The 26,391-nt window shown below is 37.2% G+C and overlaps 1 protein-coding gene across 2 annotated transcripts in view; it reads right to left on the bottom strand.

Annotated features, from left to right (window-relative positions):
- DIAPH3 (diaphanous related formin 3) overlaps window positions 1-26,391 on the bottom strand; it is a 471,599-nt gene that overhangs the window by 272,152 nt on the left and 173,056 nt on the right. For both annotated transcript variants that reach the window (XM_064493111.1, XM_064493110.1), the window contains 3 exons: window positions 24,459-24,563; window positions 20,564-20,875; window positions 19,762-19,876 (listed from right to left, as the gene is read on the bottom strand). In XM_064493111.1, coding sequence (XP_064349181.1) covers window positions 19,762-19,876; window positions 20,564-20,875; window positions 24,459-24,563 — 532 coding nt within the window. The remainder of the gene's footprint in view (window positions 1-19,761; window positions 19,877-20,563; window positions 20,876-24,458; window positions 24,564-26,391) is intronic.

Below are 26,391 nucleotides of genomic sequence, written 5' to 3'. Positions count from 1 at the left end.
AAAGACTATCAAGAGGGAGGCAAGAGTTTCACATCTTTCTAACAATGCTGTTGTGTAGTAAATCTCATAAGGTCATGATTTATTATTTTAAAAACTGGGACTAAATACTATGCTTTAAAAATGTGAATTCAGAGAAATAAAATTAGTATCAGTGAAGAAACCTAGAATAAAAAATTTTTAAAAAAGAATCCCAGATACAGAAGGGAATGTAGAGAATACCCAGTCCAAGTCCCATTCATAAAAGCTTCAGCTGCTACTCCACACTTCTTTGCCATGATGCAATACACAGAAAATGAAATTCACATGATAACCATAATGATACTTGCCATTTATGAAGTAAAGTGAATCAGGTATCATGCTAGGCATTCAACATAGTCTCTTAATAAGCCTGTAAGTAGCTATTAACTCTCTTTTTCAAATGAGAAAATTGAAGTTAATCTGAAAAAGAGTGAAAATTCATCCAAAGTCAAAGAAATCATAGAGACAGGATTCCAGTCAGGCGGTCTGATTCCCAAGCTGAAGCTTTTCACTGTTAATTTCGACCTTAGACTCTTGCTTCTATTTTCATTATTTCATTAGAACATCATGGCTGCAAAATTATTAGAATTAGACCTATTTCTGCAAGATTTTTTATGCCAAGATAAAGCACATTGCACTTAAGATTCCACAGTTTTCCAGTCCGCTCATGTTCAAGAAGCCTGCTCTTTAACATTCATAAAATCTCTAGTCCTTGTACTTCTACCAAGTTTCCCTCTGATACCCGCTTCTTCTTTATTTCTCTCACCACCCAGCTGAGACTCCATGATCAAACTTCTTAAGGTACTTGCAACTACACCTCTTCTGTGTCTTGCTTGTTTGACAGTGAATCACAAATATCTGGGAGGTGGACAGCCAAACCTAAGTAAATACAATATCCACATCTCCAGTTCTATTTCTGATGAGTGATTACTGTTGAAGAAAATCACATAACCCACACTCGGATCCACTATGCTTTAACAATATAATCTAAAATAAAACCTCAATAATATAACCCAGGGATCAGCAAACTACAGCCCCATGAGCTAAGTCTGATCTTCCATCTGTCCTGTACACAAAGCATCACTGGAACACAGCCAGGACCACTAGTTAACAAGGGGTACTCAGTCCCTTCGGCGCAGCAACAGCACAGCCGCAGAGCTATGATAGAAGCTAGATAGCCCACAAAGTCTAAAACACTTACTGTTTGGCCTTTCACAGAAAAGCTCTGCCACCTTACAGTGGAGATCTGTAACAGCATCTCAAGTCAACTGATAAAAATAAAATCTGTTTGTCCTCAGTCTAAAATTTATAGACACCAACCTAATACATGCTATAAACTTAAATTACTCTGAGGCTCTGCAATTCTTTCTAAAGCCCATCAGCTAATGATGGCCTAAACCTGGTTGATTATACTTCCACAAATCTCTCTCATATCTATGCATTCCCATGGAAGTAACCTACATCCAGGACTGCATCCCCAATCCCTGGGTAATTAAAGGAGTCTCTTAACTGACAGTCCAGCCTCTGGACTTTCTACTACAATACAAAAACAGCCCGATGCTGTTTTCCTGCTGAAGCATAGGTTATATCACATTATATCCTGGGATAGCATTTAATATATTTAATATTTAAAAATTTTAACTTAATATATGTAAATGAGTGACAGAACGGAATTTCAGTCCTGTATTCTGCACATAAAGGAATAGGACTCTTTCCAGGTTCATCTTCCAAGGACCTTCCTCCATCTATCTCCCCAGTCCCACAGAAACTGAAGTACACTCCATCACTACTCTTTTAACTCCCAAGCCTACATATTTCCCCAAACATGCCAGCAAATTTGTTCACACTCTCTGCTCCCTCTCCCTGTGTGTTCATTCACTCATCCATCCATCTGGCTTATCAAGCACAATTAGCATCAGACACGGGCCTGAGTAAAAGAAATGCAGTGGGGGGAAGAAACAGTTCTGCCCTTGGGAAGATTACAATCTAATAGGTAAAAAGAACATTAAACAAACAAATGCAAATTTTATTTGAATCACAAACCAGTGCTATGAATGCAAAACAAAGAGTAACGTGGGATTGAATTATAAAGAGGTCTACTCTAATTTGGGAAGTCCTAGAAGGCATTTCTTTAAGAAGATGACACTTAAGCCAAGAAATGAATTATGTATGGGGTCAGCAGGGTGAAACTGCCTCCTTCATGAGGTCTTTTCTAATTACCCCAGTGTAAATCAACAGGTTTTTAAATATGTCTAATCGTGATTAACGACCATATGCAATACTATATGGTGAGTCAAGATATTATAAAACCTACTTAGCACAGAAAGCGTGTATGAAAATAAAAAATTATAGTGCATGTATAACTTCTGAAAGGATAAAAGGAAATAGAGAAAATCCTATAATTAATTCAAGTAAGGTAGTAGAATTTAGGGTGGTAGTTTTTTCTTTCAATCACTTTCAAATTTGCTGTAACATAATTATTTTATAATGAATAAATTATAGCAGTTTAAATACTTAAGTGAATTATCTTTATATAATCTTAATAAAAAGCATAAGATTTTATGCTACTTGACTACTAACACATATATAATATTTTATAGCTATAACACAGAATAACCATAAAACATTTATCTTTCATGTAAAATTGCAAGCATCCCAGTTATAATACCTTTGAATTCTATACCATCATTCACTCAATTAATTTATTATAATTAAATATTATTTTTAATCTGAGGTTTCTCTACTTGATTAAAGCCTTTATTTAGCATCTGTAAGAAGAGTTAACACATTTGATTTTCTTTGTTGCTCCCAAATCTTTATAAAGGACAGTTTTCAGTAAACTTTGAATTTTTTTTAAAGCTTAAAATCAATACTTAGCAAATAAAAAGAAAATAAACTTATGGTTACCAAGGGGCAAAGGGGGTGGGAAGGGATAAATTGGGAGTTAGAGATTTGCAGATACTAACTACTATATATAAAATAAACAAGCTCACACTGTGTAGCACAAGGAACTATATTCAATATCTTGTAATAACCTTTAATGAAAAAGAATATGAAAGGAATATATGTATGTACATATATGACTGAAACTTTACGCTGTACACCAGAAACTGACACAATACTGTAAACTGACTATACTTCAATTAAAAAACACACACACACACACAAAGGGAGGGAAAAGTATTTTAAAATGTAAAGTTCCATCTCAATGCTACTTAGATGTCTACTGTAATCAAAATAAAGCCAAGACTCCATGTGAAAAAGTTAGCAAAAATGTGGAGAAACTGGAACCCTGTACGTTGTTGTTGGGAATAAAGTAATTCAGCTGCTGTGGAAAACAATTTGTCAGTTCCTCAAAAAGCTAAATATAGAGTTAGCATAGAATACGGCAATTCCACTTCAAAAAATCAACCCAAAAGAACTGAAAACAGGTACTCAAACAAATGCATGTACACCTGTTCAGAGCAGCACAATTTACAATAGCCAAAAGGAGGAAACAGCACAAATCTTCATCAAAGAAGCAATGGATAAACAAATCAGGGTATGATATGCACAAGGGATTGTGATTCAGCCATTAACAGGAAGTAGTACTGATACACGGTACAATGTGGATGACTCTTAAAACTATTCTGCTAAAAGAAGCCAGATACAAAAGGTCACATATTGCATGATTCCACTTAAATGAAACATCCAGCATAAATCAATTCATAGAGACCACAAACAGACTGGTGGTTGCCAGGGCTCGGGGGAATGGGCAATGGGGAGAAACTGCTTCCTGGGTACAGGGTTTTACTTTGGACTGATAGAAATGATCTGGGACTAGACAGAGGTGGTGGTTTGCAACAACACTGTGAATGTACTAAATGCCACGAAATTGTATACTTTAAAATGGTTAATTTTATATGATGTTAATTGTGCCTCAGTTAACAACAATTACGAAGAAAAAACAAAACCACCCAACAAAGGGAGCAATTTCTAGGGGAAAATAAATATAAACCATGTTGTAATCCGTTTGCCAGCATTATTCCTGGTTTGTAAACATTAAATCAAGGTCCATCTAACAATAATAGAATTTACCTAAACTCCTTCCTCCTTTTTACATATATCCTTGCTGCTAAAACACACACAAAAAAAGGTGAATCATTTTAGCGTCTAGACCCTGAACCTATCCCACTATGAACCACCTTCATTATTCTCTGAATTTTTTACCTAATTTACAAAAGAGCCTGTTACTCACTCAGAGCTAAAGTCATCAGTGGCAGAGTTAATTGGAATCTAGATCATTTAAATAATTCTACTCTTTCCAAAATTCCTAGTTGCTTAAAATGAAAAAAAGACAGTTTGCTTTGGGAGGCTGAAATTATTTTATTTCTGCTTTAAAGAAATGAAAAGCCATTCATTTCAGCCAACATCAATTTGGTGCTGGCTATGTGCCAGGCTTCGGGTATATCAGTAAATGAAACAAAGATCCCTCTCCTGAAGGAGTTTAAATTCCAATGCTGGCAAGGAGAGAAAAACACAAATGTTTACCTAGTAAATAAGTAATAAACAGCATGTTAGAGGGTTATGATATTTTAAAAAGGAAAAATAAGGTATATGAAGAACCGGGCTGGGGTGGCAGGGGAGAACACATGGGAAACGTGGCAGTACTAAACTGGGAGGTAAGTGTAGAAGCCTCACTGAGAGGGTGACATTTGAGTCAAGACTTGGAGGTGGTGAGGGGCTTACTCAAGCAGATGGCTGGAATAAGAATGTTCCAGGCAGGAGTCCACCTGGCACGTCTGAGGCGTGTCACAAAGGCTCTCCAGTGTGGCTGAAGTGGAAGCACTGAAGACAAGGTAGGAGCAGAGGAAGTGAGAAAGATGAGGTTTCCAAAGCCTCCACACTCTCCCAGTCCAGAAACAAAGGGCTCACTCCCGTGAAGTCAGAGGGGACAACTGCCTGGAAGGTGGAGGCCGGGCAAGCTCTCTACCACTACCCTGGTGAATGAAATACTATTAACAGGGCAGCAGCAGCTCCCATGGGGAGAGTCCCTAGGAGATAAAGAATGGGCAGGGACTGCCAATTAAAACATTCAGAGTAAGTGATGAAGACACAGAGAGGCAATGAATTGCGTGGTCAAATGTAGAGGAAAAGTAGGCCAAAATTACTGGAGCACAATGTATATAGCACAGACAAATAACAGGAGGCATATAGCTAGAAATACACGCTGGACCTGCATGCAAAAGGTTGCAAATGCTAGATGTGGAACTGCTTTGTCTTTGAATCCCTTAGAACGTGTGCACACATGGGAGATGATAAACGTGATATTTGCAGGGACAATACATTTGAAGACAGTCTGCACTGCCATCTTAAAAACAGAAAGAATATGAGAAAACATGAAGAGGTTTGAAGAAAGTATGTGACAAGTGAAATGATGATCATAGCTTCTAGAGTTTAAAGGACTGAAGGAGAAGATGTCTGAGCTGCCCTGTCAGTCAGGGTGTCTGACAGCAAGGGCATGTCCACACCACATGCACAGACGTCCCTGAGGCTCCCCCATGTGCCCCCATGCCTTCTCTGCCCTCCTCTTCTGTAGCGTCCCAACAGGAGAGAGAGGAAAGAACACAAGGTATTGTGACAGCAGGCAGACAGCTAGATATGAGCAGAGAAAGGGGGACACAGGCCAAATGGCAGGAATTGGGCAAAAAGGAGGGACACAGGCCAAATGCAGGAAACCACACATCATATAAACAGCAGGGGTCCCTGAGCATAGAGAATAAAGCAGGAACCTCTGGGCTGATAAGTGGTCACACATTTTGGGATGACAAGCAGCCTAGAGGCCTACAAAGGTGGGAGAAGGCAGGAATCTCCAGTATCTGAATGTAAACTTTTGCTCATTATGCCCTCATTTCAGTAAAATTAGCCTTGCAGATTAGTACTCATAATGTACCAACAACATGACACTTCCTATCCAGACTAAAAAAGGACAAAAATCCCTCTTCCCATTGGGAAGGTGGAGTTGGGATGAAAATCAGGGAATAAGACCTCAAACCCTTCCCTCCCCAGTGAATATTCTGCCCATGCGTTTTTATACTCTATGTAACCAACTTGCCAAAGAAACTCAGCACAGCCGGTCACTTGAGCCTGCCCGCTCTCCCCTTGAGAGTGTACCATCCATCCCTTAATAAATCCTCACTTTACTTTCTTTACCTCCACATCTCATCTCTGAAATCTTTCTGTGATGGGAGAAGAACCTAGTCACCATCAGCAACAGTAAAGTCAGGAGGAAGAGAAGGACTTTCAACTCCTTTCTAATGAGGCAACCTTGAGGTTTAGATTTTTAACTTCTCTGAGCCTCAGACTCATACTAAAAAAGGACACAGTCCTAACTCTTATGATGTACGGACTGGGCACAGTTAGGAGCTGAGCAAGTACTCATTTCCCCTTTACTGTGGAAGTGCCCCTCTCATTCCTTTTTGCTTCCACCAGCTGTTCTGGACTTCTCACACCCTAGTATAATCAAGAATAATGAGAAATTTTGATTTATTGAGGTTGTAGTTTATGCTTACTCATCAAGAGCACACTGATGAAAATAGCTCTTCTGATAAAAACACACCTCAGAGATACAAAAGCAGGCATGGGACCATCATCTCATGTGCCTTCTCTGCACTCAACAATCTTGTTGAGAAAAAAAGATGTTACAAAAAAAAAAAAAAAAACCAGAAAGAAAGAAAACAGGAATCTACTGATTAGTCATTTTTGCACTGCCTGGTTTAAAGAGTGATATTCGTTCAGATATATACACATATAAATAATAAATCCTATTACAGAAGTACTGTTACCACACTGAAGCTGACACAAATTCCTGTTTTCCATGCTTTGGGAATTGAAAACATTGCTAAATCTGCCAAAGCAGATAATGGAAATGCAAATCATTGGTCAACTTATAAAGCTCCTATTCACTTTTATACAGATAGATAAGATTTTAAATGAAGCAAAATTTAAAAATAGTATTGAGGAAAAGGATAATTTTAAAATCGAAAAACAAACATTCTAAACACTAACATTTAAAAACAAAGCCAATTATCCCATTGGCTATTTCAACTCTTCTGGGTTGAATCTCACACCACCAGGAGCAAGAGTGCCAAACTGCCCCACTGTGACCTGTGAAAACCTGAAAAATAATTGGTTCTCTAATTGAAAAAGAACAGAAGATTAAAGAAGGGAAAAGAGCTCTGCTTCAGGAGGAATGAGTCTAAGGCAACGTGATGACAGAACAGTAGACTGGCAAGTAACTAGAAGCCAACAATTAAATTAAAATAAATTGCTTATTTTGTGTGAAATGTGTTTGCATTAGATCTTTTGATAAATGTGATTTCCCTCAGTGGCAAAATTTTTCCAATTAAAATAAACTTTTTGTAGATTGTATTTTAAACTATCCAGTGAAATATGCAATTATAATAAAATGTATTTTCCAGGTTGTAATGAAATTACATATTCATATCTATTTGTTGATGCTTATTAGTAATATCTAGACCAGGAAAAGGTCCTTCTTCCCAAAGTTCCCATTACATAAATATCATGCAGATAAAAATATGTCATAAAACATCATAAAACAAGAGTAACAATAAGTATTCTAAAATTTGAACTAAACTTTAAGGTGAGGAAATTAAGTTTTTTAACACGCAACGTAGAATCAGTGAGCTCCTCAAAGTTTATAATGTCTAAGATACACACATTTATTTTTCTCAATTAGAACCAGTCTTTTTTTCTTCCTGAAATAGTAAAAAGTGAGAGTGCAGAACCATTTTTTTTCGTTTTTTAAGTGAAAGCAAGTTTATTTAGAGTGATACACACTCCATAGACGGAGTGCGGTCTGTCTCAGAAGGGAAAATGGCTCAGGATGCACACTCCGTAGGCAGAATGTGGGGATCTCAGAAAGGTGAGAGGGAGAGAGACCAGGAGGTATGGGGTGTTAGTTTAAAGTAAAAGCAGATACACACTCCACAGACAGAGTGCTGGCTGTCTCAGAAGGCAAGAGGGAGAGCAATTAGAATCAATTAGTTTTTAAAAGCAGTGGTTCTTTACCCTAGGTTTTTGGAGGTATTTCTGGCTTGGAAAAAAAAAATTTAAGCATAAATATATACACAGAATTTAATAATGACTTAGAAAAAATGAAATTAATAGTGTATATTACAAATTGAAAATACATAGTAGGCTGTGCCACCTGTTGCATGTTAATTAAATAAAGAAGGGGGAAAAAAATCATTCCTGGCATTTAGGAAGACGTGAGATGGGGATTCTTCCTAAAACTCCAGAAAGGCACTTAGCCGTGTTAACGAAAACCTCTGTTAATGTGATTAGTAAGGATCCAAAGTTCAGTAAACATTTAGTGAACAGAATAAATGATTTTAAAAGTTAAGGGCAAATGCCCCAGGACCCTAAAGCAGCATTCAGAACTAAAGGAGACTGATGTAATTTTAGTGAGTGGAATCAACAGGGCCAAGCCCCTTGTGAAATGCTGCAAGTTCATGGTCTCCAGTAGTCCTATCCCGTCCTCCTCTAACAAATATGTCCAGGTCCCAATCCTTGGAACCTGTAAATATGTTACCTTACATGGAAAAGAGAACTTTGCAGATTAAGGTTAAAGGCCCTAAGATTAGGAGAATCTCCTGGACTATCCAGAGCAGCCCAGTTTAATCACGTAAGTCTTTAAAAGAACCTTTCCTGGCTTAGGTTAGAGTCTGAGAAACATGTACTCAGGGAAATCAGATGAGGGAGACTCAGCTCACTGCTGCTGGCTCTGAAGATTCAAGGAAGGAGGCCACAAACTTGCAGCAGAGAAGGACCCGGTGGGGCCTTCCCAAGATAGACTCCCTTCCCCGTATCTTCTGCTGCAGCTCCTCTCTGAAGCAACCAGATAATAGTATCTCATGTATACTTCCTGAGTTTCTCAGCTGCTGAAACCCACCACCAAAAGGAAGAAATTAACTACTTGATGATCGTTAGCACATAGCCCCCAGACCTTCTGGCGCCCAAGGATTGCTCACCTTCAGCTAATCGGAGAATTGTGCACAGCTGATCGCATACTTTGGGCCGCCTCTCCCTCAGCTGGCCTTTGAAAATGCTCAGCTGAACCCTTCACGGAGTTTAGGGTTCTTTGGGTGTGACCACCCATTCTCCTTTCTTGGCCCAGCAATAAACCTTTCTCTGCTCCAAACTCCAACATTTCAGTATTTTCTGGCCTCGCTGTGCATCGGGCACATGAACTTGAATTTGTTAACAAACTGAGGAATGTGGGCAGCCTCTGGAAGCTGGAATAGGCAAGGAACACATTCTCCCCAAGACCCTCCAGAATGTAGCCCTTGTAGACACCTTGATTTTTGCCCCATGAGACCCATATTGGACTTCACACCTACAGAATTGTAAGATGATAAATTTGCATTATTTAAGCTGCTAGATTTGAAGTAATTTGTTACAGCAGCAATTAAAACTAATGCAAAGTCCCATCGGTGAGCATTATGACTCCTCCCACCTCTGCCAGCTAAGCTACGCTAAAACTGGAGGGAAAAGTAGGAAAAAGGGTGAGGAGCTATCTAGAGTTCTGACATCATCTGGATACTGAATTTACCAACACTGGGACCACCAACCACCAGTCTCTTTTTTAAAATCACTTTTAACTGGGAACTGTTTCCTGTAGGCAAACTTACAGATTCTTCAGAAAAGACTGATCTGTATATACTAATGCAGCATATAAATTTCCAAGTTCATCTTCCAATCTTAAGAGTTGGAGGCTATAAGTCATTCTGAGACAAACATTTTTCACTTCAAGAGTTTTGCCTCCTTTATCTATTACTTGACAGGCTATCAGAGAAGAAGAAATACTAATACTCATTTTCAACTAAGTTATAAAGACATCTCTGTGTATTTTCTTAATTTGTCACTAGCTTAGGAAATAAGAATTAGGCTAAACCATAATATATAATACAACTGTATACAGTTCACCTAAATAATTTCTTTAGCTTACACCACAGAGCTCGATAAGGAAAAGAGGAGTAGCCCATTCTTGGAAAATTATCACTCCTCTAAACCTTCTGCCAACACTCGATGAAACTAAGAAAATTAACAGTTATCATCCTTCCTGCAAACCCTGGGGATAATTTAGGTCTTCTTAATGCACCCCAGCTCCATAATGACATTAAGCCATCCATACCATCCTCACTATTCATCAAAAATGTAAACAACTGCCAGAAAAAAATAAATTATTAACAAGATCCAGTAAGATTTTATAAAGAACTGAATGTGCTTCCAAGATCACTCTCAAGGCCTCAGCTCAACGAATCACACCAAAAAAACAAAGTTAATTTTTTCAGTTTTTAAAGTTAACAAAATTGCACATTGTTTGGTACCAGCTCCACTAATGACTCATAAACTGGAAGAAAAAAAATAATTAAAAAACTTAAAAAAAAAAAAAAAAAAAGGGAGGGCGACCCAAACAGGTCTTTACATTTATTCCTGACTCAACAGGTCCCTGTCTACAGGAACTTAACAGAGCATTTGCCAGTTAAGACAAAGACAAAAATAAAAGAAACCAGATGTACAGCATAATCCATTATTATTTTCTAAAGTTAAAGAGTACAGACTGGTGCTCCAGAAGTCTTCATAAGTGGCTAGTAACCTGGTCGATTAACATAAGCTTCATGGTTTAGAAAGCTTCATTTGTAAGTGGGGCCAAGCAGGAAGGAGGTCATCTGACTTGTTACCATTGTGGAAGATTCAGAAATGACACACAAAACTTTACAAGTGGCAGTAAGTCTGCATTCTCAAAACTTAAGTTCAGCTAATATTTCCTGAGCAACTACAAGGAACTGGGCACTGCAAAATATGCTTAAAATATTCACTGTATAACCCTCACAATAACCTTGTGAGCTGGATCTTATCTCCCCGTTTTAGAGAGGAAAGAAGACAGAGGTACTGGCCGGGGTCGCACACTTGGAGGTGGACACCACAGCCCCTCGTTTCTGTACACTCCACAGCGTGATGTTAGTATTTACAGCTCAAATACTTACAGAAGTGAATAGAGGTGCCAAATGATAAAAGATGATCTTAATAAAAAACGGCAAGTTTTTAAAGCCTTTAATATAAATTGTAGGATGAGGATGAACTGCTGTGGCGCAGTGGTAAGGTGGCAGGAGATGAGAGGAAAATTATTTTAAATCAAAGAAGAGCACTTTAAATAAAACATAATAGGATTTCTTTTCATCAGAGCAGCAGCATGGCAGAGCAGAAGGAGCAATGGCTTAAAACTCAGATCTGTATTCCACTCAGAGTGGCGACTCCTTTGAGCTGAACTTCACTTAAGGAGTGCAACTTTTTCTTACACAGAAAATGTAAACAACATTTGCCCGGGGGTCTTTCATAGGATTGTTTTGGGGAGCAAATAAAATAATATAAATAAATAAAACATAATGGCTAAAAAAAAAACATACACTATTAATTTTGTTTTATTATTGTCTGATCAGGGAATGAGTTTGTATTTTTTCTGTATTTGATACATATTTTTATTAACTGCATTATAGTCTGTTAAAGTGGATTAAAAATGGATGGCCAGATGTTGAAACCACCGTAAAAACCATTCTTTGTTGGATGAAATATCTCATTACAAGTAACATATTAGCCCCTTGAATAACAAAACAACCAAACCAAACCAAACCAAACCAAAACAAAAACCCACATATATTTGAATAGGCAGAGGTTGAGACCAGGTCCCTACGTCCACCTCACTCCCACGTCTGCACCAACCAGAAAGGCTGCGGCAGGGTCTGTAAACTCTTTTGAATGGACCCCATCATCAAAGAAATGGAGCCCTTCTGAGAATAATTTTTAAAGTCATAAAATAAAATATATAAGATTTCAAAGGAAGCAAATGATACTCGAATGCAGTTATTAAAATGCACTGAACACCAGTTTATGGACTAGTAACATGTATGTGTGGCAACCATGGAGATATACTGCTCAGATCTCCCTTCAGGAAGGAACTTTCCAGTCGGTGATAAAGGAACACACTTAGCTGACAGGCTTCAACTCTTCACTGCCCTCAGGATCCTCCTTAATTTCTGAGTCCAGGCCACGCTGCTCCTCAGGGCCCAGCCCATGACTGAGCACTCAGGAGTACTAGGCCTAGCTGACAGGGCCCACGCTGGGACTGCTCTGGCAGGAGGCACTCTGGGCTCCAGCACTGCCTCCCAGCCGAGCTGCCTGAGAATTTGTCAAATTTGCATCACAGTCCCAGGTTCTTCCTGCCCAGTCCCGCTCTAACCTAGAGTTCTTCTCAGATGCCATATGATAAAAGAAATGTTCACATACTGAGATATAGGGCAGTTGGTCTGGCTTATACATGGGTTAGCTTGAATTTTATGCCAACTAAAACACCTATTTGTGGCCTATCGAACATACATTGTACATCTGCTTTTCTTAAAGGGCACAATGACCAGGAGTAAAGAATGTCCATGTTAAGAACAAAGATTAAATGCCCCTCTTTTCCCTGGGATGCCAATGCTGGTCCTCCCTGGATGGTAAGACTCCCTTCCCAGGTGCCAAGGCCATACTGACTCACTATGTACATGCTGGTCTGTTTTTTTGTTTGGGTTTTTTCTTTAATTTAATTTTTAAAATATTTATTATTCAAGTTCTACAACTTCATTATGAATTACACAAGTAGTACAGATAAGCAAAAAGAAAACCTTTTTAAAAAATCACAGCGTAACATCACCCAGAGAGAATACTGTTATCATTTCATCACTTTTTCTATGTAGATATATGCCTTGAGCACAGGAGGTTGTACTCCAATGTCCCTGCAGATTCGTGAGTTGTATCTTCTACTCACAATTTTGGTCTGTTCTTTTTTTTTAAAAACAAAGAAATGTATCCCTGACCTGTTAATGTTTCTTTGTTCTGACAGGATATAAAACTGTCCTGAAAACCCTGCTTCTCCCGAGCAGCGCCTCAGAGTAATCCAGGAAGCGGGCTTCCAGCTGGCCCTCAGTTTGGCTCAGATAAAACTCTTCCCTGTTCCTATCACTGATTGTTCATTGATTGTGTTGACGTGTGCCATCCATGAAAGCTTGTGTTAAACACAAAGAACATGCTGAAGGTATGGAAGCATATGTCCAAATTACTTAACCTTGAAGGACCAAAAAAACTCACGCTGCTTAGATAGATACATCCCTATATACTAACCTCTAAATCTAACTTATGAAATTCAAGGTTATAAAATTACAAAGAAGTTATTTTCATATGGAACGCTTTTTTCTGTTACAAAACAATCTATTACACTGTTTATTTAATATCAAATTGCTATAGCAAGGAATCCAGCAAGAAGCCCCTATCTCCTTATGACTCTGCTACCATGACCCCAAGCCCTTCCTGTGCTCCAGGGATGGATCCACTTACAAGGCTGACTCCATGTGATTCTTTCTCTTCCAAGCCTGGCAAGTGGTACGTGTGGAGGTGGGCATGTGGGGGAGAGGGGAGGCAGGGAGGAAAAAGGGGAAGTGAACAGCCAGATTTACAAAATATTATTTTAAGATTAAAATAGCACATTCAGAAGGATGAGCCTCATTTATATTTTCAGGTGAATGACACTGTGCACTAATTACAGGTGGGAGTCCTAAGTGATAGTGCAGATAGTAGACATACTGCAGACAAGGCAAAGATTACTGCCTGAAATCAGAAAGTGTACTTTGAGCGATCAGAGGGTGATTAACAGATGCCTGGGGAAATGGGGAATAAGACAGAAGATACAGGAAATGGAAGAGAAGTCCTAGAAGAAATTCTAAGATATGACAATGGAATGGAATGACTGTACAATGTTGTTAAGGTTTGAGAGCCACAGGCGCACCACTGGAAACTGCCACCAGAACTAAAATACCAAAATAAACTGCCTGTAATAAGGAAGGGAGACAGCGTCCCCTGATCCACCACTAGTCAAATGACTCTACTGAATTCAGTGCCCTAATACCATTCCTCTTTCCAATGGAAGAAGGAAAAGAGAAGAGAGGAAAAAGGAAAGGAAAAATACCATGTTTATGGACATGCAAACCCCAACATAATATACACAAGTCCAAGGCTCCTCCTTTTCTGCTTATAGCATCCATACAGCATATAAGAAACACACCTATTTACAGTTACCTTTAAAACTTCTATCACACCATGCCAAAGACATGCTGTATGACAAAGCATGTAACTGGAGCATTTTGTGGATTTGAAAGTTGACTGTGGCTCCAAACTAAATAACCCCTTTCTTTAGCCACTCTCTTTAGGTTCTATTTCTCTAAAGCTTCCAGAATAAATTTGTTTCTTTTGCAACCCAACACAGAATACAATATAATTGGTAACACTGAGATACTCTCTAATGGGGAACAAGCAAGACATTCCTGATCTATCTCATAATTTCCTTAAGTCTTCAGTGCTTTTGAGATTCAGCCACAGATAAGAACAAAATGATAAATCCCTAGAGATACTTGATCCTCCACTGACTTCCTCCTCAGTCTTTCTGAATTAGCATTTGTCAAACGTCTTTTCAGAAATCTTTAGGATGTTGAAGATATGTTATATTCACTTTGGCATCATCTCTTTATTAACATGGTCCTAAGGAACATATTTTTATAAAGTATATTGTTCACCTTAATGGAGGCTTGTGCGGTAGTCTAGGGGTTTTTTTATAGACTTTTACTCATACAGAGGAATAAATTATATTTCAAATACAAAGCAACATGCTGAACACAGCCAAGCCCATGGGATAATCCATGGTTTATCACTAACTCAATACTTTGTCCACTGAACTATGATGTCAGAAATCTAAGCTTGATATGTTTTTAAGTACATAATCCATTAACTGTTTCCATATGCCATAACTGTTCAGTTGAGAAATTACTTATAAACAAGTTTATTGGCCCGATCCAGCAAATATGACGCACCTGTTACAAAATGTGATTACTTCAGAGAGCTAACAATTGTGCAATCACACTGTCATAACAAATCAGTCTAAGCAAATTAGACTATTCATATTTTCAGAAAGCCCTTTAATCTCTCTTAACAGTTTGTGAATAATGAGTAATTAATATTAATTTTAGTTGATAAACCTAACACCAATAACCTGTTAGTATACTTTAATCCTTTCTCCAACAGCCTGTAAAAATTAACCAACAGATGCTTCTAATCTGGTAAAAAAAAAAAAAAATACACAGGTCATTAGCATTATTTTGATGATACCAAATGTTCAATATACGAAAATTGTGATTAAATTTCTGAGAGATATGTTAACAGTGTTCTTTTATAACCTCGTTAAGTCTTAACAGAAACTGAAGACAGTAAAACATGGCAGTTTTTTCTCTTTTTTTCTGATTTTCTTTTTTTTTTTTTTCGGGTGGGGGTATTAGGCATTGAACCCAGGACCTCGTGCGTGCTAAGCATGCACTCCACCACTGAGCTGTACCCTCCCCCACAACAGCCGTCTTTTCTACAGTCAAGATCAGCACTAGCTGTCCCACTCCTCGGTCCCACGCTTCACCTGAGAGCTCAACTGTGCTTCACTGAGACGTAGAAGCTACACGAGTGCAGGGACTCCACGTCTGCCACACTCACCAGTGTCCCCAGTGCCAAACATGAGGCCTCACATACAATGCGTCCCCAGTAGATACTTGCTGACTTGAACAATGGTAGCCAAATGGGGGAAAGAGAAAAAGCGGGACAAATGAATGAGAGGCAGAATGAGAAAAAGGAAACAAAAAGATGATCAGGAAAGATGCCTAGGTGTTATTTTCAACACAGTTTAAAATATGAAAAGCTAAGATGTAGCTCAAAAGTTTAAGATGGAGAGAAGCAAGGAACCCAAAGCGAAAGACTTAATAAGCAAATGAGGTATATAAAAGAGAAAATGTCAAGTGAATCGGTTAAAAATGCTGTTTTCTGAGGAAATGGTGCACAGAGGGGTTCCCATGCTCCTTAAGGTACGACATAGGCATTTCCCCATTGAAGTGATGTTATAAATGTCACAGGGAGGAGATTAGTTTTAAAAGACAAACAAGTAAAATCTAACTGGAAAAAAAAAAGAAATGGAACAAAGGGCAACATGAGTTGAGAGGAAATACCTGCTTCTCTCGCCAAGGATATCTTGCTACATCTGCGAATGGGTGGGGCAGGGTGCTACTGTGGGAGAACTGCTTTGGAATCAGCAGACCAGGAGAAGAACCTCAGCAGGGATGTGGTAAAGATTAAGCAAGGTCACGTGGAGAAGACCCCTCTCAGGGCTGGTATACCACGGGCGCTCAAAAGGGATCATTAGCCCCTCCTCTTTTCCTAAGACCCAAGGTGCAAGACTTCTCAAACACAGTATTCTCAACCTAAGCGTCTCAGAAAACAAAAGCAATGTCTACCATAAGATAAAAAGCCATACTTAGTGACAAAAAAAAAGAACATGAGAGAAAATTCCAAGGCTCATTTTAAATGACTGGATTCAGCTTTTTTTTTCTTTTTCTTTTTTCCTTTCTATTTCAAATGCTTAGAAAGCACAAAGATTGGCATCTACCATTTAAAATGCCTGGAATGGAACATTCACCTTTGTAATTTGAGAAAGAACCCTGGTCTTGGTCCAAAAACAAAAGAAAAACAGACACACCTTTTCTCTAAAAACCCACTATTCTTCAGTAATCTGAATCCTCTGTCCTTCCCTGCCATCCTGTGATGCAGACAGGCGATGACAATCAACCAGTAGCCAATGTCCCTATCTCCCCATGCTCGCTAGAGAATGGAGAGCAACTGGCATTTCTACCTTGAACTGAACAAGCAATAACTAGATTTAATTTTGAATGCTGCAGAAATGACAAAACTGATCCAAAGCAATCTTTGGCATCCGGGTGAACAGGCAATGTTTGCAGTCAGGCCACAGATAAAGAGAAAAGGAGCTACAATAGCCAAGACATGGAAGCAACCTAAACATCCACTAACAGATGACTGGATAAAGAAGCTGTGGTTTACGTATACAATAGAATACTACTCAGCCATAAAAAATGATAAAATAATGCCATTTGCAGCAACATGGATGGACCAGGAGATCATCATTCTATGTGAAGTAAGACAGAAAGAGAAAGAAAAATGCCACATGATATCACTTATGTGTGGAATCTAAAAAAAAAAACAGGAAAAAGAAGACACTAATGAACTCATCTACAAAACAGAAACAGACTCACAGACAAAGTAAACAGTCTTATGGTTACCAGGGGAAAGGAGATGGGAAGGGATAGATCTGGGAGTTTGAGATTCACAGATATTAACTGTGATATAAAAATAAATAAACACAGATATAAAAATAAATAAAAATAGATTAAAAGAAATAAGTTTCTTTTGTATAGTACAGGGAACTGTATTAATATCTTGTAATAGCATTTATTGAAAAAGAATATGAAAACGAATGTATGCATGTATATGCATGATGGGACATTGTGCTGTACACCAGAAATTGACACACTATAACTTACTGTACTTCAATTTAAAAAAAAACTAAAATTAAAATTAAGAAAGAGACAAGGAGCAACCTATCCACCAGGTCTTAGTCTTGTCTAAGTTTTCCAGACACCTTCCTTTGGCCTTCCTTTCTGATCTTTCCAATAAATACCTACATGAAGCCTTATCTTTCTGAAAGCAGCAATGAATGGCCCTTCCTAATAAAACACTAGCAACATCAAAAAGCACACTTAAGGCTCCTCAACTAATGGTTTCTAGGAATTATTCTTTAAAATCTAGAGTGAAAAACAGTCACCTTCCCAGCTTGCCTCCTGTTGCTTGGCCCAGCGTTACAAGCCTGGCTTCCCCATCTCTCTGCAGTACCATCTACTGCTGCAGAACAGAGAAGCTGCCTTTGAGCTGAGACTAAAGAAGTCACAGGCCTCTGCCAGCCTCTACATCAAACCAAAGAGACATTTGGAGCAGCAGGGACACATGCATGGAGGCAGAGAGACACTGAAATATTAAGAAAACGATCACCCTTTCCTCACCTTAACCTTTATAACTAGTATCAGATTGAGCAAATACATCGATTTTTTTCAACCTTCAATCGCAAGGCGAAAGTTAGATGACTTAAGAATTTTTTAAAGGTCCAATTATTTCATTTAGGGCTAACACTACAGCTAAATTAAAGACATGCTAACAAGTTTCCCTTTTGAGCCTCATTAATTAAGAAAGTAATCAGAGTAAAGAGGGGGTAAAAAAAAAAGAGAGAGTAGCTGGTTGGCAGTATTACTTAAATAGCTTGAAAGGTACCACCATTTCCACCTACTAGAAAAGCAAAGGGAAAACTAATCAATTCCAGATTATGAAATCTGAAATTCTGCAGTGCTTTACATGTAAATACACATTTTAACTGCCATATATTTTCCTTGATTGCCTGAAAAGTGCACTAATCTTATTCAAAGAGAATTTTGATTCTCCATAATCAAAAGGTAAAATTAAGATCTGCTTACTTCACAAATTTTCCTAGGGTAAGCGTGCTAGAAAATGCCCCTGGTTCTCAAAGATCAAAATAAATCTTTTTACTATTTTGGTCAAGACCAATGGTGCTCAAAAATATCTGATAAAGGTTTCGGATTTACCACAAATTCTAGAAAGCCATCTTAACTTACAATTACCTTTTAGAGTTTCTAACTGACAATTTCTAGAAAGAGTTTCTAATTTATAATTATATTTTAAAAAGCATTTCAAAGAAATGTAAATGATTTTTTTGGTATCTGTCAACATCCCTCGGTTGCTGTGATGATCAAATTATGTCAGATATACAAAGCATCTAGCATGGTGCCTCATACACACTGGGCACTTTAAGAAGTCAATTCCAAGCCTTCCCATCTCCAGCCAGGACCATCTCTCCCCATCAGCTATCTCCGTGTTTGATGAGCCCAGGGATATATGTGATGTAAGTCTAAGGTGAAAAAGGTTTCTTTTTGAAAATTAAAAGGTAATTACTGATCTAAAGGCTTTGTACTACATACCTAAGATATAAGTGTTACTTAAAAATAAATTGAACAGTATATGTGGATATCAGACCTGAAACATAAGTGGTAGGTCCACGACGTTGGATGAGACAAATTCAAATTTCAGACAAGAGTTATTCCTAAATAGAGTTATTTAAAAAAGAAAAGTCACATGGCACAGGTAAAAGCTATCTATGATAGCTTTGGAAAATGAATTTTATTGCCTTTAATGGAAAGATCATATATCTACTCATAGACTTCTATTTCAAGCTAACTTTCAAGATATTCTATAAATTTGATATTTCTATTCCATGTGACTCATACTGATTAATTATGTGATAGTCATTGTAACATTAAAGGGTGGTAAAATTCCAACTAGAGGAAGGCTCACATTTTGTTTCTATTTTTCTATTTCTCATTGACCAACGTGAATTCTCATGCCAAATTTTTCTCTGAAAATATCCTCCTTTATGAAAGTGTAATTTAACATCTTCAAAGAAGGTAACATATAGAAAAATTTTAAAGTTTTGTGTTAATCATTGTACTGTAGAAATTGCTTATTTGATACTCCATATAACAAAATTAACTTTTAAAATATTTCATTAGATTCATTTATCCATTAGTAAAGTAAAAATATCATATATAGGACAGTGAAATAATACTTTCTAGAGGTAAGCATACAAAAAAGTGGCAATATGAAAATACTAAAAGTAACAAATAACCAAGATATTAAACTTACCTTTTGGTTGGCAACAAAATGTATTCTCAAGTTTACAAAGCAAATCCACACTTTCATACATATTTTCACTTGCTTTCACCCAGAAACAGTCTTCGGTCATTTCATGAGGTCCAATCTGCAGTCAGAGAGAAGACTGATTTACAAACAACAACAGCTGGTTGTTTCATTTGTCCCCAGCCCAATCATCACGCACACACACAACTACCAGCAGATGTTTACAAGGTAATCCCCGTAAGATTTTTCCCCAAAGTGTGTTCAACAACATACAAGTTCTGCAGGACATTATGGTTTTACTAGGGAAAAAAAAAGGTTCCACTCTCAAGTAGTTGGGGATCTGAAGCTGAATGAAATGAAGTCTGCTTCTTCACAATTATACTTCTCCTAGTCTTTAGCAATGCTCAAGTTTATGTGACCATTAAACCATCTTTCTACATGATTCAGAATTCCTGTCTCCAAACTCAGTATCAACTTCTGACAACTAGTAATACTTCTCCCAATAGCTGCCAACATAAAGAAGTTCTTAAGAATACTATTTTGTACTTTTGAGAAATACTTCAAAATATAGTTTTAATCACAATAATGTTGAATTACCAATTTAACTACAAATCAAATCACATTATAACAACAACTCCCACCCAATTTATAAACCAGAAAGCTTTAGTCAATAGTAAAACTTTTATTTAAAATAATGCCTGTTTGTTTAATGTCATCCTGAATAGGGTTCCCATTGGAAATTACATACCAGTAAATACAAACTTGAGTTTTAATCTAGGTATCAGTATTATTTCTCTATTTGTTTTACCTTTAGCCAATTGAATCTCCGCATGCTGGTTTCTGGTTTAAATTCTTTCTTTGGTTTTAACCCAAAAGGCAGGGTTGGTGGGGGAGGAGAGTTCCGTCCACTGAGAAATCCCAGGGGAGGTGGTGGAGGCACAGGACCACCACCAAATGGCAAGGGTATCCCTGGAAGTGGAGGAGGGGGTGGAGGAGGGGGTGGAGGTGGCCCGCCTCCACAAGAGGGCAGTGGTGGCGGAGGAGGAAGTGCTGGGTGGCCAGCTCCATCTTCTTTTGAAGGAGGCAAAGAGGTGTTTGTCCCAGGTGGCAAGGCACCAAACTAGAGGGGAAAAAAAATAAGGGATATGACTAAGAACTCTCCATAAAACATGTTAAAGTACACTTTTCTCAAAAATAAGGTATTATTTTTAAACCAAAACCAACTGATTTCAGTAAATTCATGTGGTTTAACCTAAAAACAAAATTCCAAAGATTTTCTTCCCCAAATTAAGAATATTATTATAGCTTTTGTTTTCATAAAAATGTAACTGTCAAAAATATTACTCCCTATTTTGAGGTAGTTATAGCCATCCAAGTGAAGATGTCTGGGAGGGAATGGTGGTATGGATCTAGAAGATCTGAAAGTCAGCAGTCTCTAAGGGACAGATGAAGAAGCCATGGGTAGAGACAAGTGCACCCAGAGTATGCAGCATGAAGAAAGGTTTATACACAGAATTCTAGGGAACACAAGCATTTAAATGGTAAGCCAAAAATAATAATCCAGAAAAAGAGACTTTAATAATATTGCCACATCATGACTTTGCCCTTGAGAAAAAAAATTCAGGTTTCTTAGTAGAATGTGCAAGAGTATGTCATGATCTGGTCCCTGTGAACTGGTCTCCACCTACTTTCATATACAATTCTGTGTTTACGTCAAGCTCACACTGATCTCAGCTCTTTGTGCATGCTGTTCCTTCTGCCTTTCCCTGGTCCTACTCCCTTCACCAGGACATCTCCTTCTGGTCCTTTCCATCTTAGATAATCAGTCCCATCCTCAGCAAAACCTTATCTGATCACTCATTTCACCTGTTCTCTGATGGCTCTTATCAAGGGTTAAATAATTATTTAAAGAATTGTTAGCATTTGTCTCTGAGATGAATTATAAACTCCATGAGGGAAATGACTATGTCCAAATAACTCACTACTGGTGTCCTAGCATTTAAAGTAGTAATTGGCAAATGACAGCCTTTGAAGAAATATGTGTAGGAGAAAGGAATTACAAACAAGAAGAGAAAAAAGGCAAGCACAGGGTCACAAATCAAAAGTGAAGAGAGTGACCAAAGGGGGGAAAAAGAGATTATTGTTCAACAAAGTCAAATACCACAGAGAAGCAAGGTAAAATCAGGAGATAAAAAGACCCAAGGGCATTTCTGTCCTATGTATCCATGGCATAGTAAAAACAGATGCATCCTGATTATCATAAAGGCGATTTGGGTTGATAAATAATTTTTGTGATGTATAATTATTCTCCTGAAATTATTAACTTCAGTTTTGAGCCATATATATATACACATATATGCCCATATAAATATATTGAGCCATATCTTTTTATATATATAAATAAATCATTTAAAAGCTTATGGCACAATTATGGAAAACAGATCACATATAAAGGCTTGAAATCAATATTTGAGAGCAGCACAAAGTATTTAAGAGAAGTTGAGACCACAATCAAAGAACATGCCTTATCAAAAACATTAAGTATAAAGAAGAATCACTAGTGTTATGCCAGGCTGCTGCAATCCCTTTGAATGCTAAGGACGTATGTTTATTATACTCACACTTAAGATATACTTATGGTTAACAATTAATGTCTTAAAACCAAGATATAGTAAACAACAAGTTTATACTGTATAGCACAGGGAACTATATTCAATATCTTATAGTAACTTATGGTGAAGGAGAATATAATGGCTATATGTATGTTCCTATATGACTGAGGCATTGTGTTGTAAACCAGAAACTGACACAACATTGGAACTGACTATACTTCAATAAAAATATATTTAAAAAACAAACAAACAAACAAAGGTATGGTTTAATTTCCGCTCTAGATTTTGATGGAGTGTCACTGACTTGACTAGGTCACTGATGAGGCCAGACACAGTGACTACCTTGCCCACCATTATATCCCAGCACCTAACAGTGCTTGCTATTAAGTGACTAAAGGAATGAGAACACAGATAATAGAACATATTTTATCCATAACCTTTATAATAAACATAGCTTTGATCTAAGAAAAGTTTCTTAAGACAAATGAATAAATTTTATGAGAAATACAAACTAATCTAAAAGTATTCGCCAACTGTTCTTCAAAAATGAATATGGTGGTCAGTATTAAGTCTCTGATTTCAGGCTTTCTTCTGATAGACATAAATGAAAGTCAACAATGTACACCATTTAAAACAACAAAGGAGATTCCCTGATTTAAATGTTTCAAAATATAAATTTATTCCCACTTTATCAATAATATATCCAAAGCAGCAATAACATATCCAAAACAGATCCAAAGCAATAATATATCCAAAGATAGAGGATATGTTTTCTACAAACTGAAAATTTCTAGAGTAGATTTACAAGTAATCCTTCAATTGAGAGAAATTAGAAAGAAAAGAAAGCCTATATTTATATTAGCCCAGGCCAGAAAAAACTTGTCATAAATATATCAGCCACTGTCTATAACTCAATCTGAAATACAAAAGACACAATCAAATGTTTCTTTAATATGAGAGACAAGGAGCCACATAGGAAAGATGAAAAATTTCAATCAACTGTGGTACTTTCTCTTGCAGCACCAAAGAAAGACGATCATTGAGAACTGTCTTCTAGATTGATTCTAATTTTTTTCCTAAAACTGAACATTAACAGATAGCTTTCTCTTAGGGTGTCTTCAGACAGCCTCTGCAACAGAACTATACTCTAAATATTTAAAAGAAAACAAAATTGCCAATAATATAGGAAAGAGTATACCTAAGACTATTTCAACATAACCATAAATTAGGATGAAAGGAAAACAGCAAAACTATACTTATTGCTCATCATCCTATCTGTAAATCATGAAGAAATTGAGCTCTGAATATTCTACTTCCTTACCTTCATCCATTTAAAACATGCAGATGAAGGGGGAGGGTATAGCTCAGTGGTAGAGTGTGTGCTTAGCATGCCAAGGTCCTGGGTTCCATCCCCAGTACTCCCATTAAAATAAATAAATAAACCTAATTACCTCCCCCCCAAAAAAGGAAGAAAAAAAATTTTTTAAAGAGGAAGAAAACATGCAGACAATGTATTTTTTGCTAACTAAATGTTTTATGTGTAGAGAGTGTTATGTGAGCTATCTGCTTCATAATCCAGATTTGCTCTCTTTTTTTGTCATGTTTTAAATCTGTTTACTTTTGGAAATTGAAAAATTATCAGAAAATGTTCTCATTCAGCTAGATAGGTTATCTTTCACTGCAAGGTACCCATAGGCTGAAGGTTCTGAAAAATAAATAGCTTGAGCATTAATTTCCTGTAGTGGGATAAAGATCAGTGATGAATGACAAATCAAAGAATAAAAGACTTTCTTACTCTTTATGCTTAATTACCTAGGAAACACGGGATATCAGGAACAAAACCCAAATGAAAGTAAGGAAGCAGACAAGTAAAAGTTTAGATATTCTGAAAAATGCAAATAGAAAAGAAGGGGCAAAATAATTTTTTAAATAAATACCATGGAATAGAAATATGTATAAATAACAATAATATGAAAACATACAAGGGAAATTAAAGTTTCAACATTCTGATGCTATGAAGATATGATATGACCTTTGTTCCCCTGGTGAGCTTTCAATACCCAAATTCACTCCAGGTAAATGGTATTTCACCTGTGATTTAAAAGCTTGTAATTCTGCTTGAAGCTCGTTAATCTCTGCCTCTTTTTTCTGCAATCGAGCCTGAGTTTCTTGGTGGTCAGTAAACTCTTTTTCAAACTGAAAAGAAAAAAAAACAAGACACACAGCGAGAAAGATGGAAATAAAAGGCACTATTCTTCATATAGCAATTCGACTCTAATGATCTGTCACTAGAATATAAGCGTTTATAAAAGGAGTGTAGGTTTTTGCTAAGTCGCCCACAGCTTTTCTCTAGGTCCCTCCAGGTCCCACCAAAATTGTTCATTTGCAAGGGAGCAGACAAAGCCAGAAATGGGGTCTGTAACCTTCTCTTCTCAGCAGAACAAACTGGCCCACAGTTACCTGGAACCCTGGCATTTTTCTTAAAATTCCCTAAATATCACTGCAACTTTGTGTAAAATAGCAACAAAGTATTGTACTGAATTCCCTGATCCCTACCTGCAAAAACTTATACTTGAAACTTGTCTGAAGTTTATCAACATGACTTAAAACATTCTATTTTAATATTTTGTTTATTGATAAATAACTCTGCTTTATAGAGGTATCAATTACTTTTTTTCTTACAGCATCATAAGATTTAAGGATTCTGATGTAGGCTCTAACCTTCAACAACAGTTCAAGAGGACAAAGCCCATCTTATTTTTTATTAATCTTTGGGAGATTAATAATAAATTTATCTTTCAAAGTCCCTAGTCCAACACTTTGTGAAAGGATGGCAAACAATAATCAAATGAGTGAATCAAATGAGTTTTCTAATTGATATAACCACTTATCACAAATCACCACCTTGCACTCACATAGCTTCACCTTGTCATCAACATGACTGAAAGTCTCTACTAGCAGAGGTGAATTTAAACAGAGTATAGTCTCATAATCAAGAACAAGTATTTGACTCCCTTTTTAAAAATGGAAAAAAATTAATCATTAAAGAAATGCAAGTACTTCACAAATAAGAGCCTTGAGACTCTAAAATACAGTCAAATAGGGGTTAGGGTTAGGTTTAGCCATACACTGATAGCTTCCAAATTCCTATCACCAGCTCAGCTTCACCTGTCAATTCCAGACTGTACATTAGTCTATAAATGTATTTCCAAATTTATAAAAAATTTTCCAAGACTAAGAAAGCATCCTAGTATTTTCAAAGCCAATATTATCTTTTCCTCTACAAACTTTGCTTTGCTCTTTGACTACTACTGTTCCCTCTAAAAGATAGCTCATGTAACCTGACTCCTTTGCTCTTAAACCTTTAGTGGCTTGATTATAAAGACTGCCCTCATTAGCCTAATATTAAGAACCCCCTTACATCTGGCCCCATACCACCTCTTTCACTTTATTCAGTATATATCTAATAGCATGCCTGTTACTTTTCTCTCAGAGTGGCAGAGACCAGGGATACAGAGTTTAAGACAATTTGATCACTGTGTGTAGCAAGCACAATATCTGGTTGCAAAGTCAAAGCAAACTAACCACCTAAAATCTATGAAAATTATATGCAATAAAGAGAGAAAGGACTTGGAGGCATGTGAATCATTCCTGGAGGAATGATGCTTGACCTCAGGTTTGAAGAACTTGAGTCATTAGCTGAGAAGTGTAGCTCGCATTTCAAATAGCATGACTAGCATAGCATGTATGTGAATGACAAGCAATCCCTTGTAAGGGGCACAAGAGGAGGTACAAGAACAAACTGCAGAGGATGAAGCTAGCGATATATACAGGAATGAAACTGTTGAAAGGAGTTTTGCATTAAGCCAAAAGCTTTTTCTTTTTCCTGAAAACTATGGAGAGCTATTAGACCATTTATAGCAAGAAAATAACATGATCAAATTTGCACTTTGGAAAACCCAACCAGCAACAGTGTCAAAGATGGACTTAAAGAGAAACACCTGAGGCACAGAAATGAGTTTAG

Source organism: Camelus dromedarius, chromosome 13 (genome assembly GCF_036321535.1).
Source record: "Camelus dromedarius isolate mCamDro1 chromosome 13, mCamDro1.pat, whole genome shotgun sequence".
Taxonomy (NCBI): domain Eukaryota; kingdom Metazoa; phylum Chordata; class Mammalia; order Artiodactyla; family Camelidae; genus Camelus; species Camelus dromedarius.
Note: the sequence above shows the minus strand (reverse complement) of the source record. Positions and strands in the feature narration are given on the sequence as shown.